Source organism: Semicossyphus pulcher, unplaced genomic scaffold (genome assembly GCF_022749685.1).
Source record: "Semicossyphus pulcher isolate SPU_LCO1_2020_fin unplaced genomic scaffold, fSemPul1.0.p SCAF_2, whole genome shotgun sequence".
NCBI lineage: Eukaryota > Metazoa > Chordata > Actinopteri > Labriformes > Labridae > Semicossyphus > Semicossyphus pulcher.
In genome coordinates this window covers 7,326,265-7,344,506 of record NW_027211693.1, presented here as the reverse complement: position 1 = coordinate 7,344,506, position 18,242 = coordinate 7,326,265, and the positions used below count along the sequence as shown (strand labels likewise).

Below are 18,242 nucleotides of genomic sequence, written 5' to 3'. Positions count from 1 at the left end.
TGACTGAAAAAGCTCCAACTTCAGTGCTTCCTCTGTGGACAGCCTTCACTCTTTAGCCAAACCATCTGGCCTGAAGAGATTTTTTTGGCCTACCAAGTCTTAGGGCTACCGTGCAATGCAAAGGCATTCCTAGACAATGTGGAGACATACAGGGAGGCGGTAGCTAAAGGGTTAGAAGGAGTCTCTCTGAAAGGCAGTTTAGAGCCTTAACTATGAAAACATTCCTCAGAGGTATAATTTTTTTTTCTTGAGTTAAAGCTTTATGGATAGAGACAAAGCACCATTTTATAGAGGATCAGTCATGTTACACTGAAGCCCTGTGAAAGGGTAAAGTGGAGAGAGGAGTGCTAGCATTATTTTTAGCTTGTTAAGCTAGCTTGATAGTACAAGTTCAAAGCCATTCAAGCCTACAGTTTTCTCAGTTAATTAGGTAGTTTTATGTCGAAATTTGTCAATCCCATGGTTATTAATTATCTAGGGAATTCCTTGATTTTTACACTTTATGTTTATTATTGACTTTTATCATAGTTTATGACTAATCGCTCAGTTAGCCACTAGCACTTGGAGAACTTTAGCCAGATTGCTAAGTTCTGGGGTTTCTTTGTCGATCATCGTCAATTATGTCGCAAAGAAAAACGGATTTTTAGCAAGCTTAATGACATTATTAAAGCTGCTATTTTTATTGTATTCATTTAGCCTAAAGTTAATGTAATCTCATTGAGACACGTGGTCTCATTCCCAAGAGAGACCTGCTTAGACGGCAGCAACAACACAGACTTACAGACAGACAGTTACAAAACAATAATGGGTTTGTAGATGTCATACCAGTGCAATGTTCTGCGCATGGATAGTGTTGACCAGCTAACTAGTGAATACAGGGTGCAGTGATGTGTGAGAGGTTTACAGTTTGTGATGAACCTTAGAGCTCTGTGATAGACAGTATCAAGCAGATGTAGCGAATGAGCTGAGGCGTTCATGTACAGAACATCCCCATAGTCCAGGAGAGGTAAGAAGGTGGCAGCAACAAGCCGTTTCCTAGCAACAGAAAAAAACAGGCTTTATTTATAAAAAAGAAGCCCAATTTTTATTTCATTTTTTTTTTACTATAGCAGCTCAGAGTTTAAAATAAGTTTAAATCAGTGGACAACCTGGGAAAACCTAGGGACATGAATAAGAAACCCCTCCTCAATAAATAACATTAAGTTGTCCCTTGAGAAAGCCACTTACCCACTCATTCCGGCCACAACTGCTCACAAAAAGCTTCCTGTTGCCAACAGTAGATGGCTGTGCATGCACTGAACAGCTCCCAGGTGTGAATGTGTGTAACTGTACAAATGTGAATCAGACGACTCGACTGTCTGCTCAGCAAAAACCCTTCCCTGGGTAGAAAGATGAGAATTCAATGGTTCACTGACGAACTGAGCTTCAAGTCAGATGGTAATTATATCACCGTAATGGAAAATAAACCTCTCGCTGTGCGACAGTCTGGAGTGCTACACTTGACAGAATGGAGACGTACAGTAGCATTTATTTCTCTAGTAACATCTCGTTATTTTTCTAAGCTCTTGGGGCTATTGTTTAAAGCAGGTAGAAATAAACAGTGGTGGAGCAGAGATGGATTTAGCTGAAATTTGAGCTACATGTCAGAGGAATCTCAAAGGAAAGAGGAGCTCTCACATGCAGTGGAAAAAAAGAAACAGAGAGAGACTGGGGGGGAGGCAGTGAATGGATTGGAGGACAGTAGTCTGACAGATAGTCGATACTGAAGGCTGATGTTGCTGATAAAAGCAGACATTTTATGATTCAGTTTTTCATGACGATGCTCTATTTAGGGATTCCTCTAGAATATAACTGTAGTCAAGCAGCTGAAGCAGCATCCTGAATGTGATGGAGCTTTGCCCCATATCATACTTCCTTGAAGGACCAGGCTTGTGAATAATCCCGCTGATTGAAAAGCAGGAAGATGTGATGGGTTCAAAAAGATGTGGTGGTTTTGTTGGTTTGTTTGTTTTACCACGCTGGAAATGTGGCTGTGGGAGTATCCTTGTTGGTCTTGGGTCAGTCGGTCCAACGCTTTGGTCCAGAATACATATTTCAACAACTGTATGATCGATTTCTTTGAAAAGTACCAAATACCTCATAACTAATGTTAGGCCTATTTTCACTTCAGCGGGACTTTGAGGTTAGTGCTAACAAGCTAAAGTTAGCATGCCAAGTTGCACATGTTGATAAAAATCCCCTTGATGCTCCATTTTTCATCCTGCTGAACGGGGAGGAGTTATACAGTCTTTTGGCCACAGGTAGAAAAGACTTCCTGTGGCGCTCCTCGGTGGTCTCAGTCTACCGCTAGAGGTGCTCTGGTAGGGCGCCAGTGTGGCGTGCAGGGGGTAAGCGGTGTTGTCCATGACACTGAGGAGTTTCCTCAGCATCCTCCTCTCAGACGCTTCAACCAGAGACTCTAGCTCCACTCCCAGGACAGAGCTGGGTGAACAGGGTAAACATTATACCTGCCAAAAATCACCTTTATTGTAGGAGCTGAATCTTAGGCAACTGTCATTCTCTTTTTAAGACTTTTGATTGTCCTCATTTTCCACGAGCACCCGCCACCTTTTTTGATCCAATCACATGTAAGTTCTTTGAGATTCTTGAAGTACATCTGTCACAGCAGCTTTGGACCATTGATATCAGATATCTCACCCGACATATCAGTCTAACACTTTGGGCGACTGTAGAGCAAAACCAGCAGGGCAGCTGAGAGAGGGGCTACAGAAAGCGTAGGGGGGGGGGGGGTTCACAACAAAAAGAAGTGGAGGATAATAAGAAGGGAGAGTAACAAAACAAAGGGAGCAGGGAGGAGAGACAAGAGGCCCAATTGACTTTAGGGCCTCTCTTGTCTTTTTTTGGTCTCTCAATTGCTGCCCTCAGTCCCCTTTTCCACTCTCTCACCCCCCCCTTTCTCTCTCTCTCTGTCCAGCCGAGCCAAGTGGTCGGTTTCCTGCATGCATACCGGACTGTGGCTGAGGGGGGGGGTGTTGGGACTGGTGGAGGTAGAGGTGGTGACTGTTCCTGTCGGTGACTAGATCATATGTGACACTGTAAGCCCTTTTACCCCGGCGCAGCCCTTCTTAAATCCTCTCCTCTGCACTGACTGACAGCAGCCAGACGTCCTCCAGCTCAGACATTCAAAGCTTTTTTTCCTCTCCTGCGCGGGTTGACGTGCAACTGTCACAGCAATGTTTTGATTTTTTGACGTAGTTTTCAGGAACAGCCGTATGGTTATGATACTGACACGGTTTGTGGTCATAAGGAGGTTTTTTCTTCTTTTTTGAAGAAACAAAAAGCATGAAAGTGGAACTGACTGCTTGTGGGTGAATATTGTTTGTGTTACGAGGATTCGTCGATGACATCCTGTTAAAAGTGCCCCAAACACTAACGGGAAACTAAAAGCAGATTTGGTTTTATAACAGTGCATGCTCAGGATACAATCTGCCCCCTTTGCTTGTTGTCTAACAAGATATTTGTTTTTTTCTGAAGATGTTAAGTCTAAACATATCTCATGAAGAGTTCGAACACACGGCGTGTTTTCCTGTGCGCATTGTTTGAATGTTGTGTGAATGTTGAATTAATATGACACTTGTCAGGGCTCTGATTGTTGTGTGTGAGTTTGTACTACATCCTGTGTGTTATACCCACATTGTTTGCTACACATATTGATAAACTTGTTGTTTCTTTTGCTGCTAAACTAAACAATATCCTCGCCAGTAAACATGAATATTTGTCGAGCTTTAGTGTTGAATGTTTTAAGATGTCCCTTTGTTTAAGTGTCGCTGTTTTGACTTCGGAGGGGGAGGACAGCAATCCTCTTTTGTTGTCTGAGCATTTCTTTCTGTCAGTTTCCCAAATGCCCACGAGTGTTGTTGTCTGGCCAGTGTGTCCCTTTTTTATTGGTAAAAGTCTGGAAGATTTATTCAAACAAGAAGTGGTAGAAATTAAGTGCAGAAGTCGTCCCCGTTTCTCCTTTTCTTCCCCTCATCCGCAAAATACATGTCAGAGCTGCAGGGAAGGTCAACTAACAAATGACACCCTTGTGCTAAACTGGGAGTTTTGACCCCAGAGTAACCAAGAGCTCCCACAATGCAACTGCTCCGAGGAATTAATCATCACCTTCTGACCTCGCAGGCTGACCCTTTAAACCCGGGAGGAAACCTAAAGGTGTTATGGATGATAGCAGAACCAGAGAGAAAGGAGGAGGGGAGTGAGAAAAAAAAGTCTTAGAATATGAGCCGCTTCCTCCCTCGCGGGGCGTCAGTGGGGCCTTTTATGAGTTGACAATTAATAGTCTCTTTAGGTTTCCTGACCGGAGAATTGAGACGAATTGTCTCTTGGCTATTCAGCTGCATTCAAGCGTGCCGCCGGACAAAAAGAATAAAAGAAAAAGCGATTGGCTGTGAAGGCGAATTACCCATAAGGCTGTTTTTGAAACATTTCCTCTTTGTTTTGCAGACACAGGCCCTATGGGAAGACCCCCACACACCACCCAGTGAAGTGACCGTTTCTAAAGCCAGAAATCTGCCAAAACAGAGCCACTTTAAAATAGTGATCTTTCAACAGCTCTTCTTATTGCGCGCCGTTTAGCCGCGGGACTGGTGAGAGAAAACAGATCATATTGAGGCTGACATTTGTTTGTTCGTGCTTGACGTCTGAAGGCAGAAATTGCATTGACTCATTTCAGTAGCCGCAGAACGACATGCTATACGTCAGTCGCTTTTGCTTATACAGACAGTGAGGCATTGATGTTACAGCCGGGGCCGTAAATCACCAAGAGAGTGCCTCAAATTATGTGGAACTCCAAAGGAATGGGAAGCGAGGTTCTTGCTCCATGGAGAAAGTTCTGGATCGCGTCCGTAAAATGCAAAGGATGAGGCTGGGAATTGCCATGAACAGTGGGAGATAATGAAATGTGCAGGCAACATGGGAAGCCCATTGATGTTTTTTTTAATCCGCTAATGATGTCTTAGAGTCCCAGAATTCGTCTTTGGCCACAGGATTTCTTCCCATGCTATTTTGTCTCGGAGGCTGAAGTGCATACAAATGGCTGGTTAATTAAGATGGATGGTACTTCTAGCAGGCCCATCTTCATGATAATAAGAGAGAGTTAAACGTGGAGCCTTGTAAGACCTCCTTGTAGTATGTTGGTGCGTGTGGAGTTATGTGTGCTGGGGGAGGGGAGCTTTTTACCATCACACATGTATGAATGAGCATGTCATAGCCTACCGTGTGATTGGTGCACAGTTTGCACTTTCATCCATTTGTATGTGAAAGAGAAAAGCGAGGCAGAGCTATCACAGGGCCCTCCAGTCTGTTTCCATGAATGGCCTCAGCGGGGGGAAACTGTCCTTCATTGTCAAGTTATTTGGCAGAAGTCTTTTTTACGCCACCTCATGTTAAATTCATCAACATTTCTCCGTCATTTTTTCTCCCTTTGCCCCAGAGAATGTCTTTAGATCAGGCTCTCTTGCCAAACCGGTTCCTGCTGAGGCCTAAATGACCAAGGCAGATGTATGGTGGGCCAAAAAGAGCTTTCATGACCACCGAGCAAAAAAAAAGGTTATTTCTTGGATCAGGAGTAACCAAGTTGGCGTGAAGCAGTATTTTTAAGAGCTTGATGAGGCTGGCCACTGCATGTAATACAAAACTGGTTTAATCAATTCAGACTCTGGGGACAGAGAACTCCGAGGCAGGCTGACCGACAGTTTTCCTATGGAGTTAGCAAACAAGCCGACTGACCAGCAATCGTTCGTATTTCAGTCTGATTGATGAACGTTCAGTGTTCACACAGTTTGCACCATTACAATTCCTGAGAAAAATAGCTGGCTCTTGAGTAAGCCAACACGTTAGCTGTTTCACTCTGTCAGACTGTTGACTGGTGAGCGGCTAACTTTGTCTGTCTGCTGTTAAAGGAGCAGTTCACCCCTTGAAAAAGCCACTGTCAGTCAAAGCTGGTGTTCTCTGTAATCGATAGAAGCAATTATATTTGGAGTTCATATAGAGAAAGTTGTACAAACAGCTCATGGTTTTGTCCATTCTACATTCCTACAACACCCAGCGTGCATTGCGCCCCTCCCTCTGAAAGGAACGGCCCAGCGAGAGACGCTGGAGGGAAATAGTACCGTTTTCCAGTCAAGGACATTGATCGCTGCAGGCAACGGCTCAGAGCGGTACAAAATCCGAAATACAACGAGAGTATACCGGTGGATCTTCTAAAAAAACTTTACATCCGCAGTCTAACCTGAAGATTTTGAACGAGACATGACATCGGAGGTGGGCATCCTAGATTGTGGAAGGGTAGTTTAGCAAGCTCTCTGGCCTCCGCCAGATGACGTGATTCATGTAGTCTGGCGGAGGTTTTCCAGGGTCCATTGGAGAAGCGGATAGCGTCCTCCAAAGGCACAGAGCCAAACTGAATTTTTTCTCCTACCATAATGACATTAGCTCCCCATAATAGCGTGATAGGACTGAGGTTGAAAATCGGTGAACTGGTCCTTTAAAAGACATGGGAGAGGTATCCGTCTAAACTATCTTATTCCCAGAGTGCAAAATCTCAAACTATTCCTGTGTGTGCATGTGATCAGGAAAATACAACAACCTGCACTTGTGAAATCTAACTTCCGTCCATTGTTGTCACCAAAGCTACGATCTTAATTTTTGTCTGATCAGCAGGAGCTCTGGTAGCAGTCGGGAGCACAGGTCAGCCACAAGTTCGGCTCCTGTGTTTCCCTCGCAATCACACACAGAAGTGAACCCACCCCCACTTGGTTGCTCCTCCCAACCTTCATGTTTGCAAGGGTCTTTCACATAAACAGGGTCTGCGGGGGGTGCCTGGAGCTTTTCACACAACAATCCGCGTCCTGTTTTGGATTAAAGCTGGTTTCTATACCGACCCTTATACACGCACACAACCCTATACTCCAGTTCCAGTCCTACGCTCCCCCACTCATGCTTGTTTGAAGGAAGTAAACAGAAGAACCTTTTTTTTTCTTATTCTCTCCTAAATTTTTTTTATTTTTACCAGGCGCTCTGCCAGCCGGTGATGTGTTCAGTTCAACTTCAGTTCAAAAGTTGAATGTAAAACAAGGTTTTATGACATTGATGGAAACTGGCATCCCTCAGTGACCTGCAGAGCATTCTTTTGTAACAGCGTGCTAATATAGTTCTCTCAAAAGCCAAGATTTTTCTATTTTTCCCTACTTGCAAGAACTAACAGCAAAAAAGGTCTTAAAACCCCGACCCTGTCATCAATCTTTGTCATCAAGTCGACAAGGGAAAGTCTGGGAACGACGTTCTTTTGATGCTATCTGAACTCCAAAACATAACAGTGAAGGAAACCAGATCTAATGATGTGATAATCAAATCATTCCCAAACAGCATTACAGTAGGCTAATTATTTAACCTAGATTTCTGGGTTAAGGCATGAGCCTATACTGCAGGGGGCGGATGTCATCACAGACGCAGCTCTTTGATAATCAGGTCAAATCGCTAATGCATTATTCGTTCACTTTGATGCTGTAAACCTCCCACATTCTTCACTGTTAGACAGCAGCTATAAAACGGATGCAGACCTTCCAGAAGTCTTGGAAACCAACGTGGGCTTTGGAGAACAGCCTGATATCTGCTGTGTATCGCTCAGATTTACTCTTTATCTGTTTAAACCCCACTGATGTAAAGCCTGACAATACGTACAGAGCCATTTGGGATAATCTTCCCGTCTCATATGTATATTTATGATGGCTCCAGACGTATCAGATGCAGTTAGTGTCAGAAGAAGACATAATACTTGTTGGGACATAACAGTGGTAAATAAAGTAGTCAGATCTCTTATTTATGCACGTTGCTATAGTAATTGGAAAAATACCCCATTACGAGTAAGATCTAACGGTGAATTATGCTCATGTATCAAAATTAAAAGTCGATGTGGTGAGGAATGGTTCCTTTCAGCGTGTTGAATTATTGATTTATTATCCTATGAGGCATATATTTAATGTTGAAAAAGGTCCAGGTGGCGCTGACTCCCACTACTTCATTACACTTTTGGAGAGCTTGCACTCTACACTGTGTTATATTGCAGCTGTCAGATTAAAGCTGACGCTTGTATCTCCAATTTTGGGGATTTTCCTTTCACCGACATCAGATGAAGGTTAATATGCTTCTCAACAGGCTCGACAACTTTCTCTTACCGCTGATCCTTTCAAAAATAGGAAAAAAAACACACTGCTCACCCGCAACCTAACTTGATTGAGGTGCTGGAGCTGAAAGTAAATTTAATGAAAAAAGTGTCCGCACACTCAAATCTGTGCAAAAATCTTTTCTTTCTTGCAAAAATGTGCAAGCTTTCGGTCAGAGACCTTTGTGCCTTGAAGAAGGTCTCTGACCGAAAGCTTGCACAGATATGATTGTGAAAACTGCAAAGAAAAGATACGCTCATTTATCTTGTGTTGAGTGTGAAATATGTTTCAGCAGAGTAAGTTGTAACTCCTGCCATGAGAAGTAGAAACGAGTCAAACGTGAACAGTGTAAAGTCTCCTTAAAGGTAATACACATATGAATACTTGATGGTTTCATGCTTGGGCATCTGCTCTCAATTACTTTGTGTGTTGGTTGTTGTTCCTTTCAGCTGTTATCTGCAGGTTGTTGGGGTTTTTATTTTTACCAAAAATGGTGAAAAATCTGAAAATCTTTTTGTTTTTGATCTATTTTGAAGGTTTTTATGAGCAATTACAAAGTGCTGTGTTTCTCTCCTTTCCATGGTCTGTATGCTTTGAATGCAGTAATTGAAGGTAATTTTGGAGAGAGCGGGGTGATAAGGCTGCAGACTCACGCAGAGTCAGTGGCTCCACCATGGATACTGATAGACTCCGGTTACAGTCTCCTCAGAAGTCCTTAAAAAAGACAGACAACTGATAAAAAGAAAATACATTTCTTTCCTTACCTCTTCAAAGCATACTTTTCACAAACAGGCTAATTATTTTGTTATTTACCTTTCATCTCAACAGAAGGAGAAAATACTTGTTTTGATGTTCTTCTAACCTTTAAATCCAGGGATACAGAACACGCTGCATTTAATAAGCTATGGTAATTTCGATGATAGCTTGTTCTCCAGCTTCAAGGAGAGCTAAATCTCGTCTCGCCTCCATTAGCTCTGCTCTGATCTCGCACAAGGTCTAATTAAACTTTCCATCTAACTCTCCCAGGTAGGAATAATAGGGAAAGAGTTGTGGCTGTTTATAGCAAAGATGAACCCCAGTTTGCAGCGCTCATGGCCAGATACAGGAACATTAAAATGGCAATCCATCACGATTTGTTTCCACTCTCCTGTGTGCAGAGATGTTGACGAACCCAGGACCTCTGTGAAATAACACACGGGTCCAGATGACCTGGTGGGTTATTCGTTCTGTTGGATTATGTATCCCACCAGAGGGAACCTCCTTGGCAAGGGTTTGCAGGGGGCTTGAAGGGGCCTGCTGTAGACAAACAATCTTTTAACAGTTGGTGAAGTGGTCCACCGAGAGGACAGTGATCCCCTTTATTGAAACCACTTGTTCGATGTTGTCTCTCCTCTCTCTCTCTCTCCCCTTGTTGGTTACATAAGGCCAAGGTGCCTTTTGATGGTTTGCAGACTCTCCTGTTGTGTTTTGTTTTGTCTGTCTCTTACTCTTGCTCACTCTTTTTTTTCTTTCCATGGGACTGCAGAAGATTTTGGGGGGTGCTTGAGGGGGATATGATCGGATCCTGACTTCTCCCTCGCACAGTGCGCTGAGGTTTGGCTGACGTCCAGCTTTGTCTGCTTTTTCCCGGGCACATTCCCATCTCCGGCACGCTCAAATTCCTGTCTCCGGAGCGCGCTTGCACTTTGCTGAGCCTGATGACTGCGGTTGGAAGATGAATTACTCTGCAGGCATTTGTTTGACAGATCAAGCCAGTCCCGATTGTACACGTGTTAAAGAAGCCTTACGGAAGAGATCAGTTTGACCTTGTCTTAATTATTTAGTTGTTTCCCTTTGTTGTTAAAAGACCGAGCCAAGTTGGCACATCTATGAGTGTCCTTGACCTCCAGAACCCTGTGGGTTTTAAACTCCCCCATAAATCTCGAGCCAAGAGTCTATGAAGTTCTACCTAAACAGTTGAAACAACCACAAGGAGAGGTAGAGAAGGAAGTGAAGATGAAGTGAAATAATCATGCTCTTTGTCTGCACATCTCCGGAGTTGCAGGAAATGAATTATGTTGAATGTGGTATTTTATCACCCAGGTCCCACTTTACAATATCTCTTACATAGCAGGACATTCATCAGATGTGCGTTCATCATGCCATAAGGTTTTTAGATTAAGCCAGGGAAACACAGACACAGGCCTGGGCTTTTTCTAGACGCTCTGCAATCCACTTTCAAAGTTAAGAGGATAACAGATTCTTCTGTACAGTGTTTAGAGTTTAGAGAAAGTCTGATTTTCAAACGTGGATGAAGTTTGATCGAAGGCCCCGGGAGTTTGATTCTTTGTTGAAGCAGTTGTGGGAATGAGACTTGAGCTCGTCCTGACTGACCTGCATGGGTGTGGTTCTCCGAAGGTTCTGCAGTCAGCCAGGGATGTTACCTCTCCGTCTGGATATGAGATTCATCAGTACAGTGCCTCCTAAAAAGAGCTGGAACTTTGGAAAAAGTACAATTTTCCTGTGTTTTGGGATTTCATTTGAAGCCCCTGAGAGTTAAATGTTTGGTTGAAGTACTTTTGGGGATTGGGACTTGAGGACATTTTCAAAGGTTTTGCAGTCAGTGATTGGAAGCGATGTAACCTCCCTGTCTGGATATGATATCCTCCGTACATTACAATGCCTCGTATAGGACAGGGTCTTTTTGGAAATATGTTATTTTCCAATATTAAAGGAGTTCTTCAGAAACCCTATGGAGTTTAATTCTTTGTTAAAGCACTTGTGGGAATTAGTGAGGACGTCCTTGCTGACCTGCATGGGTGTGGTTCTTTGACGGTTTTCGCAGTTAGTGGTTGGAAGTGATGAGAACGCTCAGTTATGACTCTTTTGCTCCTTTTGAGAGACACAGAAATCAGAGAGTTTGTATTTTTCTGCTTCTGTCAGAATACTCTAACCAGCCCAAGCTGCACCAGCCTTCAGCGCTTCTCAGTCTCAAAACACTGTCCTCACGTTACACAAGGCCCCGGCTGAGGCATCAGAGCAATGTAACCTAAGATAACCGTCTTTATATTGTAAACAATCAGTATACCTCAGGCAGGATTAGTTTTGGCTATTTATTTGTTATATGTCCTATAACATGTTTCAAAGAAAGTGTTGACTTTCTTTTATGGCATTGCAAAAATTCCTTTGTGCCATTTAGCTGTTTATACTGCGCCAAAGCCTGAGTCATGTCTTTTAACAGCATATGATTTTGGCTCTGGCTGTATGATGAAGTGTTATATTTGGAATAACTTTGTGATCCTACTTTGTAGTCATCAGTAAAAAATGGATGATGCAAAGTGGAATCATTCAATCTCAGAGGCCAAGTATAATGAGAGCTGGAAGTCGATGCTTCCCCCAACCCTTGACCCCGACTCGTCAACAGCGTCTAATCAGATATTCAATCATTTTGAAATGATTATTTCCTGCAGGAGACGCACCCTGCTCCAGTTTTTTACGATCAGATGAGCTCAACATTGACTGTACAGGCCAACTGTTGCATCAGTTGCACTCAGAGGTTCCTTTTTTTCTGCAAGGTCTACTTTGCAAGAACGCTTGTGCTAATGATGTGAGTTCTAACCTTTTGCTTAAGAGGTGATCAATGGAGCGAGCATGCACTGTATTACTCATCTGTAATGCAAACCAGCGGTCACTTAATTAATCAGACGCTCCGCCGGTTATTAAACATAAGTGAGTGGGTAACGGACAAAGTATGTGTGCAGCCTACATGGGATTGTGCTTAAACAATAGATCACTTGCTCCTGCAGTGACTTTTCCCCCTGTCTGTCTGTCTGCGGAGAACTTGGCAGGACTGCAAGTATGAGACGTTTTTAAGTGGGAAAACCTGTACTGCTTCCACAAGATGTAGGGAAATGGCAAAGGTTGTTTGCTCTCGGGGACGCAGGTGATGCTTTTACCTTCAGCTGCAACAAGAACCGTTTCTTCTCACGTTGGATATTACTGTGCGGTGGGAAGGCGGGATTATTTAGATGTATTCTGTTACTGTTAAGGGAAATGTCTGTGCTTTGATGTCTCCTGTCTGCTTGGCTTCCACAAGCAAGTCTTTTTAAAGATGGCTAAATTTGGAGTGTCAGAAAAACAATATGTGAATGATTGATGCAGCAGCTCTTTGATGGTTTTTAATGGTCAGTTCATCCAAATGCATGCCGTATTTTCTCAGCTAGCCACAGATTGTTTTTGAATGTGCGTGCCAACACCTTCCAAAGTTCTGCCTGCAGCCCAGTACAGTGGAGGTTAATGGGATTTCATTTGTGCTCCTTAAAGCATTAAAGAAATACATACAAAATAAACAGCAGCTTCTTCTTCTTCTTTAAAGAATCAATGTTTTGGTTTTTCTGGATAATCCACAGAGCTCTCTTTCAACGTAGATGTTTCTTTGGTTTCAAGAAATTCCTGCGAGGTCTGCAAATTATTAAACATTACTGGGATATTTGTATTGGAAAGACAAGTTGTTGCAAAATTTTCCGATCCATTTTTCCAGTGCTTTGAGTGCAACACAATTAAAAATCCATTCACCACAGAAAGTTCAAATATCTGAAAACCTCAACACTTCAAAACAAAACTATCTGCAGGGACACAAACAACTGGAGCTCATTGGAAAAACATTTTCGTAATATGGATGAACTGATTCTATGAGCAAAAACAGAGACTAAATTACATAACATGAACTGAGACATCTAAATTATCCCACCTGTCATTGCTGCGTATAAGCTGTGGGAATTTAGAGATTAATTTATCACTGCTGACTACGAGCTCCAGTCTCATCCACTTGGACAAATACCTTCCATCACTTAAGGCCTCATAATCGACAGCGCTCGGGAACCACTTGACGCGTGAATCATTCATACCGCCCCATAAATAATAAAACCCTGGCAGACCGTTAGCAGCACCTGCAACTTGAAACAGTAGTTCGTGAAACACAATCTTTTACCTTGTAAAGTAATGTGTTTCACCTGCCTCGGCTGTGGTGTCTGGGTTCGCCACAGACAGGTAGAGGGAACAAAACCTCCCTTCCTGCTCCTCTCAGCCTCCCCCTCCTGACCTTGCTTCCTCTTCCTCCACTGAATTGGAGCTCTTTGATATTTCCCCGTCCCGTGGGAGCTTGGGTAATGCAAACTGGAAGCGTGAGGCGTAATTATTTCTCAAAACTGCACTTCTACCCTAATTAGTTCACTCCTCAGAAGTGGGCCTTGCATTATTTACACATCAAGGGGACACACAGGGCGGGAGATAAATATTCATTGTTTGTTGACTTTGCCCCGGTCCCTCGGCTCAGGCGCAAGTTGAGTCGAAAGCCGCTGCCATTGTGGCTTGTTTATGCGACTTCTGCATCGCTGGTGCCCAGGACATAATCTGTCTTGTTCTCCTGTAATTATCTCCACTCATGCAGACGCACCAACACTAACACAGAGTCGGTTTAATAAGTGGACGACATCCTCGTCTTGGCAAAAGTGGATCGGATGAATAAAGGTTCATTGATGAGATTTTGTCCTAATTGTTGCTTGCGGTCTTTGTCATTGCAGTAAACAGCGAGAAGCATATTTTATTCAGCCAGACTGTGACACCATTTCAGCCACGTCTCCCTCTAGCTTTTTGTTTTGGGTCAACTTTAATGAAGTTTTTTTTTCAAAGGAATCCGTGGCAGCTGGTACGAGGAGTTTCCTGCTACTGTTAGTCCCCGAGCAGATTTATGAGACATGTGAAGTCTGCTTTTCCTGTCAATAGTTGGGTATGAATAGGCTGCTGTATCTGACCCCCCCGGCCTCGGTGGTCGTACAACCTTGAGGCCCATTGTCTGCTCTGTAAATGCCCGCTGGGAAGCTCCTTTTCCCTCAAAAGGCAACTGTTCTTTTCCCATTTCCTATTTCATCTCACTAGCTTAATCTGTGTACTTTTCAGGGTGCTGCAAAAGAGAGAGGGGGGCATATTGTGATGCCTGGCACATGAATTACCATAATCACTGTCAACATTAATGGAGATCCTATCACTGGAGAATTTAAACACGGCTTTTCCATATTTATAGAGGCAATAAACAGAGAATGCGCAGCAAAATGTCTGTTATGATTCAAAAGCGAGCCATGTTTACTGGCTTTGAAATGCATATTTGGGTTAGTGGATGAGACGGAGGGGTTCGCAGTTTAAGTTGTGGGATATGAGTGGAATTGGTCATCCTAGAGAGAGAGAGCATCTGAAACCATAAATGTATCACTCTCACTGTCTCCAGGGATTCCACTTTCCCTCAGCGTAGCTAAGCTTCTGTAGCTGCTTATCATTCCTGCTATAGGTGGTTGGTTTTGGAAGGTAAACTATTATTCTTACTTAAATTTTAGTGCTCTTTTAGTTTTTCTTCTTATGTGTATCACACATTTGTGAGGTAGGCAATTGATGTTGGCTCACTGCCTGCGTTCCAGTGCATCCCAAAGGTGTTGGATGGGGTCAGGGCTCTGTGCAGGCTGGTCAAATTCTTCCACACCAAACTGGGAGAGTCATTTCTTTATGGACCTGGCTTTGCACATGGGGGCATTGTCATTTTGAAACAGGAAACTTCCTTCCCAAAAGCACTCTATTGTCTAAAATATTGTTGTAGCATTAAGATTTCCCTTTATTGAAATGTAGGGGCCTGTCCAAACCATGAAAAATAAAAGCACAAAAATGCATTCAGACGGAGCCGTCAACACACTTTCAGCTGTTTAGTGCATTAACCACAGTTTAGGATGGTGACAGACGGTTCACCAAGTGTGGTGGGAGAACCGTCGGGGGTCCTTAAGTGGTCTTTTGTAAAACGAGCAAAAGTTAAATATGACATTTTGATTTACTTAAAATCACATAATTTTTATAAACAGTTGATCTAATCATAGGTTTCTCTTTTAGCACTGCTGCGTCTATATTAAATTTATGTTATCAGAGCACGTCTCACTACATGGAACAAGGTTCATCCACATGGGGGGTCTGTGGTCTGCAGTAATGTGTGTTTATTTTGGTTTCCAAGACATAAAAGTGAAAATCCCTGCGCTGGAGTTAGTTTGCTCTCTTGTTACACTCACTGTGAGTCTCTATGGAAAAGGGCCTTAAGTCAGTTTGTATACTGTAGGCCAACACTTTCCAAGAACAATGACAATGGGGTATATGAGGTCTACCATAACCTGCTCTACATGTGGGTTTTGTTTCTGGAGCAGCAACATAGTACAGTTTTTGCCACCACTACTACAGTAACGTTAATGTCACAACAAGCAGCAGTTCTGGTTTCTTTTTCATCTTTCTTAACCATTTGAACTACATTGATGTTTAATTAGACACATATGTGACTTAAAGATGTCTTGACCACCTCAAATCACAGGGTTTCATTAAAGATGAGGCAGACATGCGGTGACTGCTACTCCACAGACTAGTCACCTTGGAGTTTCTCTAGTGTAAGGCAACAAAACTGATCAGTCAGTTGTAGGCCAAAGTGGGTAAATCAGCCATCTCACGCGCTAGCCTTAAGCTAACTAGCCAGAGTGCTTTTATAGCAGTAGCATCTGTTGTTTAATTGTCCACATTTTAAAACTGCTGATTTCTATAGCATAATATTTATAATTATTCATAGCAATAGCTAGTTAAGGTGTACGTATATCCGCTAACTTTACTTTATTCGCTTTGTTGGGCAGTAAAAAAAAAGGCTTTTGTTTCTTCTTCTCTGTCCATTTGAACTTCTAGATAGTTCACTCAATTAATTTGTATTTAAATAGCCTATGTAAACAAGTGATTTAGAGGTAGCTAAACTACATTAAGTTGTGAGAATTTCATGAGGCAGCAGCTGCTATGATTACACTTACCTAGCATTAATGCTACTCTGCTAAGCTAGGTTACCTTGTAGTCGGACTTGTTTATCCGTTGTTAGTTTTTTCACCATTATGATTACTGCTTTATTCATGTTTACTTAACAAACTCAAACGTTTTGACATCTTCATTTATTTTTGAATGACATAATATATAGGATAAGTGGATAAACAAGCTTCATTGTAGCTCAGAAACTAGCTGTGACTCGGCTGGTATGGCAATGTTTTTCTATGTAGTAAAACAGGAGTCTATAAAGATGTCTTAATTAAGTGACTGTAGTTGATGTGTTTTGGCTTCCGAGGGCAGACTTTTACTGTGCTAGATCCAAATAAATGATCTTTGGATAAAACAATAATTCAGTGTGCTTAGTTTTTTTATCTTTCAGGTCAATATAGCGAACAACACTTCATCATTTCAGAGAGTTTCCTCCCTAGCCTCTGTGGAGTGAATGATAAGTTTCCCCTGCCTCTGCAGCTTCTTCATCATCTGAAATTCAAGAAAATTGACTTTTTTTTTCTTTCCAGTGATGTTAACAGCTGTAGCAGGCCCAGTTTGGCAGAGCTTTAACGGAAACTATGGTGTTTATTCTTGCTCTGCAGGTAGAGATCACGCTCCAGGACGTCAACGACAACCCGCCTGTTTTCCCTAATGACATTCTTGATGTGACCATTGAGGAGAACGTCGGAGATGGCTTCAGGATAATGCAGCTAACAGCCACGGATGCAGACGAGGTAATAGCTCCCGGAGTTTCTATTCCGTCTGACAGTGTTTTTGTACTTTGCTCTGCCCATTTTCCAGTCCACTGCTTTCAGAATTGATATCCTGGGAGTGATTTGAATTAAAAATATGATCTAAATTTTTATTCCTACAGTGTGGAAACCGCTGTAGATTCAAATGAGGCCAACTCAGCCGTCAATACTGAAATGGAGCTATGTCGACTTATTATTTTTACGTCGCTCTGTTTTCATGCCAGAAATATTGACGATATAAGACCTAAGATATTCAGGGCAGAAAGGTCATGGAAGCAACATTAACACCATGGAAAGCGACTGAGTTTGTGGAAACTTGACAAAAATGTAGTTTCAGAGGTAGAATTAGGGTGAGATTCATCATTACTCTCATAGAGAGAGTGACTAAGTTTACAGTACCTTTCCTACACAAGTTACATTGTGTTTCATGATTAGCACAGTTAAGCTAAAACAGATAAGATAGTTACAGGTAGGCCTGCAACAACAGTAAAATACAATTGAAATTAGTGTGATGATCGCGAATGATCCAATTCAACGTCTCTTGTCATAGGTGAGAGCTTCAAGTTTCACTGCCCGCCCTCGATCCACTCCCCTTTATGCCGAATTACCACAGGCAGCTTTTTTCAACTGCATCTCCGCTATACTCGGTCACGTGCAGCGAAATCATGGAACCACAACATAGTGCCGACACTGAGCAACATTATAACCCTCCGCCAAGTTTTTTTGTTGAAAAAACGCTTCGCACATCCGTTTAAAAACAGGTGCGTAGAAGAGGAACAGGTCAAACAAAGAGAGTGTAAACTCCTGCGCACTGTCTAAACGTTTCGGTACTAGACCCTCATCAGGCAAACAATCAAAAACAAAATGTGTTTGCCTGATGAAGGTCTAGTACCAAAACTTTGCAAATATATATCATTAGATATAATTTCTGCAAGTTTAGACAGTGTGCAGGACTACACACTGAGTCACACAGTGTTGTATCAGAAATTATTTGCAAATCAGTGGCGTTGATTAATTGTTCCTACATTATTCTGCTGTTGCCTTTTAAATTTTAACCCTAACAGTAACCTCTGCACCCAAAAAAAAACGATGAGCGGCTCTGAGAAAGGAACAGAGCCATAAGATCCAGCTCCCTTCAAAGAGCCGTAATTCCCAACACTAACACACTTGCATCACATAAGTAAGGGCATCTTAAAGAGTCTTGAGATGTCTTTTGAAGATGATCTGAAGGTAAAAAGTCAACTATCCAGAAGTTTTACACAGCTAACAAATGTTATGCCTCTTGAAACTGGTTTGATGGCTTGGGAAAATCAGTTCCCGGCATTCTTTGGGGGGAAAGAAACATTTTTTAAACTCTGATATGGATCTAAAACACCTCATTGCGATTGAAAAACATGACTGGCAGAAAAAATAT

The 18,242-nt window shown here is 42.4% G+C and overlaps 1 protein-coding gene across 1 annotated transcript in view; it reads left to right on the top strand.

Moving 5' to 3' along the window:
* The window catches only part of fat4 (FAT atypical cadherin 4), a 108,970-nt gene that overhangs the window by 40,460 nt on the left and 50,268 nt on the right, over positions 1–18,242 (top strand). The window contains exon 2 of the mRNA XM_069670252.1: positions 16,679–16,810. Coding sequence (XP_069526353.1) covers positions 16,679–16,810 — 132 coding nt within the window. The remainder of the gene's footprint in view (positions 1–16,678; positions 16,811–18,242) is intronic.